We start from the raw sequence: 12,929 nt of genomic DNA, 5'->3' as shown, positions 1-12,929 counted from the left end.
TGTTATTCTAAATCAAGTTTATTCTCATGAATATTTATTAAAATAATTAGTATGGTGATTTTATTTGCAGAAGGAACAGAATGTTTATAAATCTAGAAAGTCATTTTAATTTGAATTAGTAAGTGTACATGGTATATGTGATATCTGAAAATATAGATTCAGTGTGTTTTACTAAAAATACTTTTATTATTTTTGTATTTAATATGGAAATTGATTGGTTTTTTTTCAATGTATGAGCAGTGAAGTTCGTGAATGCCTTAAACTTGATCAGGATCATAAACGGTGTTTTGCACACTACAAACAAGTCAAGAAACTTAACAAGCTGATTGAGTCAGCTGAAGAGCTCATCAGAGATGGCAGGTAAGAAGAGGCCGTGCGGAGCCTCCAGCCTCTCCCTGCCTGGGCTGGGTTCTGGACAGCCACAGTCGACAGTACTGGGCCAGGAGGTAAAGATGAGGAGTTAAAGAAAAAGAGTCTTTTACAGATCTTAAGGACAAGTAGGATTTTCCGGAAGTAAGGGGTTGTGTGTTAATGTGGTGTTCTGGAGTGTTAGCTTGGCAGAAAGGTTGAGAAGAATAAAGGCCATCCCATGTCATGCAACCTCTCAGAGAGGAGGCTGTGACCTCTTGACTCCTAATATTTTTCATATGATTTTATAATTTTTAGTTTTGATAATCCCACTTGGTTATTCTTTACATTTTATATTTCTTTGCTGAGTCATTGTTTCTTTGATGAGTTATTCTTTGGTTTCCACCTTGTTTTTCAAAGCTGTTTTAGCATCTGTCAGATAATTCTAACATCTCTGTTTCTTTGTTGTTGGAATCTGTCTTATTTGAGACCTCCCTGATTCTGGGAGCTAAGTGTTTGTCACACCTGGAGTTATCATTTTGTGTTAGGACTTGGTTTCTAGTTAAACCTGTTCTGGCAGATCATTTTAGATGGTGCTCCGGCAAAGTGTGGAGGGTGGGCACCACCATCTCGCTACTAGATGGGTTCAGACATTTTCCATTTAGCCATTGTTGATACCGAGGGCAGGGATCTTGTTGCTGGCACAGTTAGCTTGGAGCTTTGTGGCACGGGTGAGTGTTGTGGCTCTTGTAGTCTCCACAGACACTGCTGGGGGAGTGGCCACCACGTGAGAAAGGCCTGGCTGCCTCTGGGCCTTCTTTGTAACCATGTTGCAGGGCAGGTAGGGGCACCTGAGCCTCGAAGTACGAAGTGTAGGCAGTGTAGGCTCTGCGCTACTGTCAGTTTCCGTTGTAACCCTGCTCACCTTTTTTTTTTTTTTTTGGCTTGGGAGAGCAGGTTTCTATTATGCCTCGGTTTTATTTTATGTTTCTGTGTTCCATCTCTGGGTTGATGGCAGCTTTAGCTTGGTATGAATGCAATGAGAGAACTTGGAAAAGTCACCCCTGTGGTTCTCCTGAGGTCAGCAGTGAGTTGGCCGCCTTCTAGTCGCCTTTGAGAGTCTGATTTGTAAAACAGAAAGCAGAAATAGTATACATTGTTGAAGACTTTCAGTTTTATTTACCTGGAAGAATTGAGGACAGTAAATCTACTTTGCTCTTATGGAAGCTAGCTTTCCTTAAACCTGTGTTTTGGAAAGCAGCACATGGGGGTAGTTGTTTGGCAATGCTGGGCTTCACTAGCCCTTCTGGCTCCTGCCTCAACTTCCTGCTGCTGCACACAGCGCCTCGGTGGCAGCAGTGATGGGCCGCCTGTCTGAGTTCCTGCTTGCCAAGTGGGAGACCTGGCTCGAGTTCCCTGCTTCTGGCGCTGTCCTTGGCACAGCCCGCGCTGGTGCAGGCATCTGCCAGAGAAGCAGCAGATGGGCAGGAGCGCGCTCTCTGCCTCACGAAGAAAGCCACCGTTAAAAGGCAGCTGCACGTGGGGAGTAATGTGCCGTGGTGACATGCAGATCTTTCCATTTGGCATTACTGGAAAGTAACTAGATGACCAGTACTTTTCAACAGTTTGAAGAAAATGTTGAAGTAGTTTTTGTAATTAGAAAGCTCCTGGGATTGGAAATCAGGTAGCTTCCTTTTTGGAGGGCTGCATAACGGCTGTGGCTGTTGATGTTTGTTATATAAGTTGGATATAACGAGTCACACTATTTTCGTGGCTGTGTGTGGTTACTATGCAATATCTTGATCCCTGTTTTGTGGAAAGTGCTCACAAGATGTCAGACTGAGTGCTTCAGTCAGTTTCAAAATCGCGAGCTTTGTCCTGTACAGAAAATCACCATTGGGTTTGTCCCTCCTGAGTCTGCCTTGAGTTGTGCGCTTGTGTCTATGGTTATGTCAGCTCCTAACTCTGAACCCAACAGTCAGCACTACTCTGAGAAGAATGAGCTGCAAGAAGTGTTTGAAAGCGTGTGCTTATTCAGTCGACTTGAGTAGAGGGGAGGTACTTGTTACGTCTCTGGAAATAGAGCCCCATGGTTACTCATGGATTGCCCATCTAACAGATACACAGATGCGACCAGCAAATATGAATCAGTCATGAAAACGGAGCCCAATGTTGCTGAATATACAGTTCGTTCGAAAGAAAGAATTTGCCACTGTTTTTCTAAGGTAACTGTTGGCTTGTCTCTGGAAATAACAAAAATTCCCCATGTGGAATAACAAACATTAATCTTTCTCTCATCTTCACTTTTAGGATGGGAAGCCTGTTGAGGCAATTAGAGTTTGTTCTGAAGTTCTACAAATTGAGCCCGACAATGTGAATGCTCTGAAAGATCGAGCAGAGGCCTACTTGATAGAAGAAATGTATGACGAAGGTAGGTCGCTGAGGGCTTATACGAAAGCAGCGCATGCCGTATTTTATTTCATTTAGGTGAAGTTTGCCAGAATGTCTAAAAATGTCAGTTTTAGAAAAATAGAGAATTTGAAAAGTATCTATACTTAGTAGAACTTGAAAGGTAAACTTTGTGGGGAAATAGTTGTACTGTTGATAGTAGTTAATGGAATATCAAAAGAAAAAGATTCAGTTTTCTTTGATCCAGACAAGTTTGGAAATACAAGTAACAGAATTGAACATTTGAATTACAAACTTCATTATTCACAGGTAATTGTTCATTTTGGATTTGTACCTTTTTAAACTTTTATCCACATTTGTTAATATTTTGCACATATATGTGCATATTCCATGTATGTACGTAGTGTGGGTAGTACATATACACAATGCAGTAAGGCACATACAATAATTTGCATTAAAAATAGGTTCCTTCTATATGTGTTGTTTTTCCATATGATAGTATGTTGCAAACATTTACATCAAATAGCTTTTAAAAGATAAATGAACCTCCTAAACCCATACGTCAGTTCTTGCTTTAAGTTAGGCAATGCATTTTAAACTGAAGTTAGTCAGAACTGTTTTCTGTTATATTTAAATGAAGGATGTGGGTGGTGAAACTTGATAGGTGTTTCCTTTTCAAGGCAAATTGGTTAACCACTATTTTTCTTGCTTTCTTCAATTTGAAAAGAATCTCAAGATTTTCTAGAGAGTGATGACAGCTCTGGTAACTACCTTTTTGTGGGACATTGAGGTCTTTAAGTACTAAGTGAGGCTTGAAATGTGTATAGTGCAAACAACATGATCTAGTATTTTAATGTAAAGTTGAGCAGTGCCTCAGTCAGGTCTGGCGTCCACATAGCGGGTCCCAGGAAGCACACCTGTTCTGGTGATGCTTGAACTCCGGTCTACTCACATGATGCCTGTACTCGAGCACTTCCCATTCCAGGTCCTTCTCATGGCAGGCAGGAGCTGATGACTGGAACTATCAGTACAGCCTCGCACAGTCTGCGCTGGTGGAAACTGGGCTCAGGAGTTGCACCTAGCAGTCCAGTGTAGGATGCAGGCCTAGTCGCCACAAGGTTAAACAACCACTTCAACTTTTTTATTTTAAAGTACAAGTTTTAAATGATGACATAAAGAATAAAGAATCGTTAGGCTTTTACTAGTGAATAATGAAACATACAGATAGATTTTGGACTTAGGTTAGAATTATCTAGGAACAAAGGATGCTTTTGCCTCTGAATTTGATTGCTTTATGTTCTTTATGCAGTTGTAATCTTGCAATATTTGTCTGATTTCATACCACTGGAATGATAGGGTATTTTTTTTAAAGGCTTATTTTATTTTTATTGGAAAGTCAGATATACAGAGAGGAGGAGAGACAGAGAGGAAGATCTTCCGTCCGATGATTCACTCCCCAAGTGAGCGCAACGGGCCGGTGCTGTGCCAATCTGAAGCCAGGATCCAGGAACTTCTTCCAGGTCTCCCACACAGGTACAGGGTCCCAAAGCCTTGGGCCGTCCTCAACTGCTTTCCCAGGCCACAAGCAGGGAGCTGGATGGGAAGTGGAGCTGCCGGGATTAGAACCGGCGCCCATATGGGATCCCAGGCGCATTCAAGGCGAAGACCTTAATCACTAAGCTATCGTGCCGGGCCCTAAAGATGAGTTCTTGTTAGAAAGTCAGATATACAGAGAGGAAGATCTTCCATCTGATTATTCACTCCCCAAGTGAGCACAACGGCCGGTGCTGCGCCAATCCAAAGCTGGGAACCTAGAACCTCTTCCAGGTCTCCCACGTGGGTGCAGGGTCCCAAAGTTTTGGGCCATCCTCGACTGTTTTCCCAGGCCACAAGCAGGGAGCTGGATGGGAAGCAGGACTGCCGGGATTAGAACCAGCACCCATATGGGATCCTGGGCATTCAAGGCGAGGACTTTAACCACTACGCTATCGTGCTAGGCCCTCCAAGAACTTTTTGAAGACCCTTCACATTCCTTTACTGACAATGCAGAAAGAAGAATTAAGACCTGTTGAAATCCTTCTCTGAACTCTGGATTAGGGAAGGTTTAGCATTCCTGGTTATAATTAGTTCTAATGTAACAAATTATAGTGTAGCCAGATAGCCAGATCTTTTTGTTGCTTGGTCACCTTTTGCATAGTATCTATTGATTCTATACTACTCACAACTGTGTTGACATATTTTAACATTTACAAAGTTTGTAATACTCAAATTCTGTCCTCGAACTAAAGTTATGGTTAGCTAGGCAATGGGGCCATGTAGTACAACACACTGACTGTAGACACAGGATCAAGTTGTTTGAATCCATGCTGTGCTCTTAATATGCTTCTCTTCTGGAGCAGGAATTTGTTGGTAATCCTTTACTCCAAACTAGAGTTGCTGTTTATTTTTACCAGAAGAAATCTGTGCTTTTGCCTTACTGCAGATGCCTGAGGTTTTGCTGATGCACAACTTATGTAAATGAAGTCTACTTTCTTTGTGGAGATGCCCTTGCACTCTAGGTCATTGCCTTTCCTGATTTTTTTCTCCCTCCTCCTCCCCGATTCCTTCCTCCTTATCGTTATCCTTAATCATATGTTCTTGGATTCATATGTTCTTGGATTCTTTTTTCCATTTTTGCTGTAAGTGCATTCCTAAAGAATGGAATAAATCATACTCCAAAGAAAGCTTTGCAATTTTTATTAGAAATTCTGAGGAGAAAGGGTTTTTACCCCTGAGTTTTACATGTAGAAAGTTCTGAGTTGGCATTTGGTGCAGTTAGGCAGCAGTTTTTCTTGCTCAGGGCCCTGGAGAGGACTGGGGGCCCAGTGCTGTAGCGCAGTGAGTAAAACCCGTGCCTGGAGTGTCGGTTCATGTCCTGGTTGCTCTATTTCTTTTTTTTTTTTTAATTTATTTTATTTTTATTGGAAAATCAGATATACAGAGTGGAGGAGAGACAGAGCGGAAGATCTTCCATCCACTGCAACAGCCAGAGCCCGTGTCCAGTTACTGTGTATGTTCTTCGTATACTGACTGTCTTCAGTCAGAGGGAACATCCGTTTGTCCTTTGGAACTGGCTTGCTTCACTAAGCATAATGGTTTGCAACTGGAACCATTTTGTTACAGAACAGTAAGATTTCAATTTTGTAGCTGGATTAGGGTGCCCTTTCTCCCACTTCCTTGCCAGCGGTTGTTGGGTAATTTTTGTATGGAGGCCATTCTCACTGGAGTTAGGTGGAATATCATTGTGGTTTTAATTTGCATTTCCCTGTTAATTAGGGAACCTGAGCATTTGTTTTTGGTGCGTCTGTTAGCCCTTTGAATTTCACCTTTTAAAACTTGTCTGCTCATTTCCTTTGCCCATTTATTAATTGGGTTGCTTGTTTTGCTGCTGTTGAGTTTCTGAAGTTCCTTGTAAATCCTGGATATTAGTTACCTATCTGTTGTGTAGTTTGTGAATATTTTCTCCCATTCTGTTGGTTGTCTCTTCACTTTATTAACTATTTTCCTTAGAAGTTAAGAAGATACTTCAGTCTAAGTGTTTTAGATGCGTAAGCAACATCTCAGCTTGCTGTAGTCCCATTGGTTTATTTTTGCTTTAGTTGCCTGTGCTCTTGGGGTCTTCTCTGAGAAACAATTCTGTTTGCTTCCACTTTTCCTTACTCTTTTTCTGCCAGTTAATACTTTTCTGCCAGTAAAGGACTTTATCCAGGATTAGCCTTTGTAATAGTACTTGACGTGTTAGTGCTTGATGTTTTCCAGCTGCTTCTGCTGTAATAGATGAGAATTACTGGAATTTGTCATCTTTTTTGTTTTGTTAGCTCTATCCCTTCAGCAGTGTAAGGTACTTACTTCACTGTCCCTGCATTTCTCTGCTTGCTGTCACTCTCATTTCCATTTTGTCTTAGTGTGCTTCCTGTTGCTTTGACAAAAACCCACCGCCCCCAGAAGATGGATACTTCATAAAGAAAAGTTTACTCAGCTCACAGTTTGGGAGGCTGAAAATCTGTAAGCTGTCTGTTCTGGTGAGGGTGCACTCTCTCCTGTGTCACGTGTTAGGCAGATGGCGCAGAGGCAGGTGTGTGTGAGAGAAGGGAGCACAGGGGAGGCAGAGAGCCAGGGAGCTCCTTTGTAAATTACTCACTCTCAGGAAGTAATCAGGGCCTCATGAGAAATGTCTGGGGGAGTGCCAGCAGAGGCTTCACCACTCTCACTTTGCCACTGAGGACCGGAGCGTCAACACAGGAGCCTGCGGGGACACTCACACCATGGCCAAGTCACAGCATTCCCCACACAGAAGTGGTGTGTGCCATTCCTCCTCTGGTAATCACTTCTCCAGCCATCTCTGCATGAGTTCATTCTGTTAGTTTCCTTGAGGAAAGTTTTCCTCCCTTAGCTGATTTGCTCCCCAAATGCCTGCAATGGCCAGAAATGGGTGAGACTGAAAGCCGGAACCTGGACCTCCATCTGGGTCTCCCACATCGGTGGCCGGAGCCCAAGGATTTGGATGAGCTTTTGCTGCCTTCCTAGGTGCATGCGCAGGGAATTAGATTAAAAGTGAAACTGCCAGGACCAACACTCTGCTACAGGATGCCAGTATTGCAAGCCTTGATTTAACCTGCTGTGCCACAATTCTGGCCCTTCCACAGAAGATTGGCACCAGGCTGTTTTTACATTTCAAGCTTGTTAATTATGCTATGATATAGCTTAAGACCTTTCTAAGCTGGATTGCCCTGGCATCTTTCTTGTACACCTTTTCAGTATATAGATTCAGATTTTGTGTCTAAGATATATTCTGAGATGTTTGTCATATTCTGTTGGTTTGCTTTTTCTGCATACAAGTTAAACATGTAATGTTTGCTGTCCTCTGATTCCCCACCCTCCATCCCTGGTTCTTTTAAATTTCGCATTTCATTTCATTTTTTTAAACCTTTCTCTTTTTGTTGTTTCTCATTTCTCCTTCACTTCTGTGGAGGAAACCAGCCAGAAGATCCCCAAATGCTTCTGCTATGAGGCCATACAGGACATGCTTTTTTCTTTAAAGGGCAGAGGGGAGTGCCATAATAGGTGTAAACTGGTATCTATTAGTGAAGCTTGTTAGACTGAGCATGCAGGTGTATGCCTCCCAGAAGAGTTAGCAGAAATTAAATGTTTGTACCAGCAATTCAGACATAGTGAGAAATTCTTACCAGGGAATTGTGGGAGCATTCCTGAAGTTCGGGGTCCCTGATACCAACAGAGCCTTATCCGAGAAGTCCGAAAAGGGCTGCTGCAGACAGCTGACTCTTCGCATGCCGGGAGGGTCCCCGGTGCCCTGTGCTCCCACCTGAATGCTGTCGTGGACTGTCCTCTAACGTCTGTGCCAACAGGGGGTGCTATTTCTGTTCTGGCTGACAAGGGACAAAGTCATGGGATTGCTGGTGCTGGAAGCCCATGGTTAACTTTGTGATTGAAATTGCTGGAAGTTACTGTTCCCTTTCTAACCTCTACTTCTCGAACTGCTGACCCACAGCTGGCAAGGCAGATTTCCTTAGGCACTGTCTTGTACAGAGCGTCATTTCAGCCTTAGAGGTAATAAGACTGTTCTGTATAAAGTGCTGACATTAAAATACCCACAAGGCATGGACAGTGTGGGATACGCGAGCAGCACTGAGTTCTGTAGTCTAGGAATAATAACTACCTGAATCCAGTCTGATTTATGTCTTCACGTTTGTGAAGAAAATTAGAGGTGCTATTACTTCTCTTAACCGTAATGGTGAGCGAAGGGTTTGAGTGACGATGTTGGTATTAACTTGCAAGATGACTAAAGGCAACAAATGACAATTTCCCCCATAACAGCATTATCTTAACCTTACTTTGACAGCTATTCAAGATTATGAAACAGCCCAGGAACACAATGAAAACGATCAGCAGATTCGGGAAGGTTTAGAAAAAGCACAAAGACTACTGAAGCAGTCGCAGAAACGAGATTATTATAAAATCTTGGGAGTAAAAAGGTGAATTTTTAAAAATTTGCATTAGTATTCCTAACTGGCAAAGCTAATCATTACTCTTTCTCTCTAATTAATTTCCTCCACTTGTATTATTGTTACTAACCATGTTTGGCATCATAAAGCTATTCTGAATATCTTACAGGAAAATGCCTTTGTTAGACTAGTGATGAGATGCAGAGAAGCCTCTGGCGATGGGTACCGTCATGAGTCAGTCCCAGGCCTGCAGTCTGTTAGATGAGTCCAGAGGTGGGAGAGAACTCTGGTGGGCAGAAGAGGAGGGGGCGAAGATGCAGATGCAGAAAAGGAAAAAACATGTCTAGGCCTAAAAATAAAGCAGTGCTTCTAGAAGTAACGTGGAGGTACTAGAAGGTAGATGATCTGTTGACTGTGTGTTTTTAATGTAAGATTTACCTTCTCTGACAAAATTAACTATCTGTTTTTTGTTTAAATGCCAAGAAAGAACTGGATCATGCTATTTTGAATATTCTGAAAAAAATGAAAGATTCATGCAAAATTTTAAGAGAATTTTATAAAGATCAGTAGTAGTTTATTTGATTATTAATAAGATTCTGTTCTTCATGAACGAGTATTGGATTATCGAGAACTTTTTGTGACTCTGGCCTAGAATGCCTTTGGAACTACAAGGGAAAACAGGTTTCTAATACCATGCTATCCTTAACTGTCTCTTCTGATTCTTACGGTAGTGCACTGGACACATGTTAAATGATTATCAGTTAATTTTACCATCCTACAGAAATGCCAAAAAACAAGAAATCATTAAGGCATACAGAAAATTAGCGCTTCAGTGGCACCCAGATAACTTCCAGAATGAAGAAGAAAAGAAAAAAGCTGAGAAAAAGTTCATTGACATAGCAGCTGCTAAGGAAGTCCTCTCTGACCCAGGTATGCCTTGCCTTTAAGACCTCTGTTCTCTGAAACGGTGCAGTCAGTGGTGTGAGTAATCCTTGGCCCGTCTCGGAGACAGCGTTAGATGTGGAGGGTGAAGTGTGGTGGGACGTGTCTGTCCTGTCCCCGATTCTGGGGACTGTCACACGGTATAGTGGAAAGACTGTTGACGAGGAATGAGAAGCCTTGGGTTTAGTAAGCTTATTAGTAAACCATAACCACAGAGAGACCTACTAAAGATAATGGTGTTTCTACTGGAACATCAGAGCCCTGCAGTTGAGACAGAATGTGGATCTGGAGGCTGAGGCAAGGGAAATACCCTTATTCCAAGTTGATATACTTGATAGAGTGATTGGAGGAGGAGAGGAGACCCTGAAGCTACTGTTCCTCCCCCCAAATGTTCCCAACAGCTAAGACTGGGCCAGGCCAAAGCCAAAAGCCAGCAGCTCCATCTAGTTTTCCCACATGGTGACAGAAACCCAGGTTCTACTGCCTCCCAGATGCATTAGCAGAAAGTTGAAGCTGAGGTGGGACTTGACCCCATACACTCTGAGATGTGAGTATCCCAAGTAGCACTGTAACCCACAGCACCCCAATGCCCACCCCAAGGGGAAGGTCCAAAGGGCAGTGATGAGAAGGACTGGCCAAAGTGCTAAGTAAGCAGCCTAGGAGCAGGCCAGGGTTGAACAGATGTTTGCTGGGCAGATGTTCTTACAGAAGGACTTTCCATGTCACACTCTGTGGGGTAGCTATGTGTATGAGCCCTCTGTTTTTGTGTCAGGGTAGACACACGAAGCTCCATCTTTATTCTGTTCCTCTACAGTTTGACTCTCCTTTCTCCTTCAACAAGTTAGCGGAACTTGTCTGGCTTCCAAGGTTTTTTCAGTTGTGACGTGAGAGTACACATTGAACTTGAGCTATTCATTATCTCTATTTTCCTGCTAACTTTAAAGGGCAGTGATGATTCCTTCTGATCTTCTTATAGGGGCTTAAAGGGGAAACCAGTATGCTTGCTGGATTGTGCAGGGATGGGAGGAGAGAGCTAGGGAGAAGAGGCCTTGTGAGTGTTCTCCAGCAATCTTGCCTTGAATCACATGATCAGTATTGGTAGATATGTTTTGTTTGAGACCGTGTATATGAATGAGCTGCCATCTGCCGATTTATTCCATCAATTCTTGAAATTGCTAAGACTGAGCTGAGGCCACAGCAAGGGATACAATCCCGGGCTGCCATGTGATAGGAGCCCAGTGCAGGAGCCTGCAGGGCCAGCAAGGTGGCGAGCGGTGGGCATATTCACTGTCTGCTCTGTGTTCATTTACCATGTTAGTAGGGCCTAGATCAGGTACAGATGGGGTGAGAACTGAGTGGTAATCGACAATGAATGCTGTACTGTTTCCAGGAAAAAAAAAAAAATCAGTGTTAAGCTGATACTCCATATCAATGGAACCATGACTCTTAGATTCAACAAAGAGGAAATCAAGTTACTTATCTTTGGGAAAGCTTGTTTGAAGTTACTTCCTTTTTATGGAAGTGATCTATAGTAAGGGTGATAGAAACGTGTTTACTAAGTATGGTAGGATGCATGCCGTCTGTTCTGTTACTCAGCTCTCAACACTGTGCCCCTCTGCCCCTGTGCCAGGCTGTCTAAGGGCAGAGCTCTAGGAGACTGCACCCGAAGAGTCCTCTTCTGGGAGGGGACTCTTGTAAGCTAAGGGAGCTGGCTGGGGCTGGCACCTCAGGGCTCGACCTTGGGGAAGAAAAAGTAGATTCTGCATCCTAATGTCTGTTCCTAAGAGACTGAAGATTCTGATATAAAAACTCTTGGTCTCAAATTGAACTCAAGTTGAGAAGTGGTTCCCCAAGCCCAAGTGTACTGTCTCCATATCCCCTTTCTCCCTGTACCACTGTTAATAACTATCTTCACTGGCTGGTTTTTGTCTAGAAATGAGGAAGAAGTTTGATGATGGAGAAGACCCCCTGGATGCCGAGAGCCAACAAGGAGGTGGCGGCAACCCTTTCCACAGAAGCTGGAACTCGTGGCAAGGGTTCAATCCCTTCAGCTCGGGTGGACCATTTAGATTCAAATTCCACTTCAATTAAACTGTTTTTCTGCTCTTCTTAATATTTTTAAAGATTAAAAACACAAAAACCTTGTTCTGGGATCCTAATGAAACAAAATTTCACATATTTCAGTTTGTCCATGACCAAAGAGTTGTTTTAATGAAAAATCCGTTCTTACCCATTCAGACTGGTCAGTGGGGTTGCCAAGGCAAGGAGACGAGGAGTGGTTCTGTCTGTGACAGTAGCCTGTGTACACAGTGTGAGGGTCTGGAAGTGCTGGTTGGGCTGAAGCAGCTCCCCCAGGGAAGTGCTGGCACAGCTGGCATTCTCCCTTGGAGTGTGCCATTTCTTCTTTGCACAGCCTTGCACAGCCCGTCGGTGCCTTCACCTGGGACGTTCCTGAGAATGCGTGCAGGTGCAGTGTTCCTGAAGCGAAGGTCAACACGCTGAGCTGTCTGTTGTTAGGGACGCCTGTGCTTGGCTTTTGGCACGTGCAGTTGTTTGTACGTGTCTGACCACACACGTCCACCAGGGGGCAGCTGGGTTATCCAGGTGTAGACTTGATTTTAAGCATATCTACTTAGGTTGGTGTAGTGTCTACAGAACACTGAAAATTACTTAATTGTAAGACAAAAACAAAAAAAACCTTGTGGGCTCTAGCTTAATATTGCGATATTGAGCAAAAATGCCAAACAAGCCGATAATAACTGAAGTAATATTGTTGAAGCAAAAATTGAAATGTTTTAAGCAACTGAAGCTCTGAATTGTTATACAGATCCCTGTTACAAGACTGGTTTAGGAATGTAAACTCGCTCAGACAACAAACACAGAATGTCATGTTTCACACTTAATAAAACAGAGGGAGCGGCAGCTCCTCTCCTGCAGCCAGGCCAACCCCGGAGCTGTAGCAACTCCTGGCTGGGACCGACCTTGCGTCCCCGCCAGCCAGGCCAACCCCGGAGCTGTAGCAACTCCTGGCTGGGACCGACCTTGCGTCCCCGCCAGCCAGGCCAACCCCGGAGCTGTAGCAACTCCTGGCTGGGACCGACCTTGCGTCCCGCCGGATCCTGCTGCCTCTAGATGTGCCACCTAGAAGGAAATACAAGCTTAAAAATCGTGTGTCCTCGCTGTATTTTCACTTGCTTCGTTGAACTGGACAGCATCTCCTTGAGATAC

The 12,929-nt window shown here is 43.5% G+C and overlaps 1 protein-coding gene across 1 annotated transcript in view; it reads left to right on the top strand.

Moving 5' to 3' along the window:
• DNAJC3 (DnaJ heat shock protein family (Hsp40) member C3) overlaps nt 1-11,846 on the top strand; it is a 51,402-nt gene extending 39,556 nt beyond the window's left edge. The window contains exons 7-12 of the mRNA XM_004577395.3: nt 241-360; nt 2,468-2,573; nt 2,659-2,779; nt 8,657-8,789; nt 9,541-9,689; nt 11,635-11,846. Coding sequence (XP_004577452.2) covers nt 241-360; nt 2,468-2,573; nt 2,659-2,779; nt 8,657-8,789; nt 9,541-9,689; nt 11,635-11,792 — 787 coding nt within the window. The 3' untranslated portion in view covers nt 11,793-11,846. The remainder of the gene's footprint in view (nt 1-240; nt 361-2,467; nt 2,574-2,658; nt 2,780-8,656; nt 8,790-9,540; nt 9,690-11,634) is intronic.
• The last annotated feature ends 1,083 nt before the right edge of the window (nt 11,847-12,929 follow it).

Source organism: Ochotona princeps, chromosome 12, assembly GCF_030435755.1.
Source record: "Ochotona princeps isolate mOchPri1 chromosome 12, mOchPri1.hap1, whole genome shotgun sequence".
Taxonomy (NCBI): domain Eukaryota; kingdom Metazoa; phylum Chordata; class Mammalia; order Lagomorpha; family Ochotonidae; genus Ochotona; species Ochotona princeps.
Note: the sequence above shows the minus strand (reverse complement) of the source record. Positions and strands in the feature narration are given on the sequence as shown.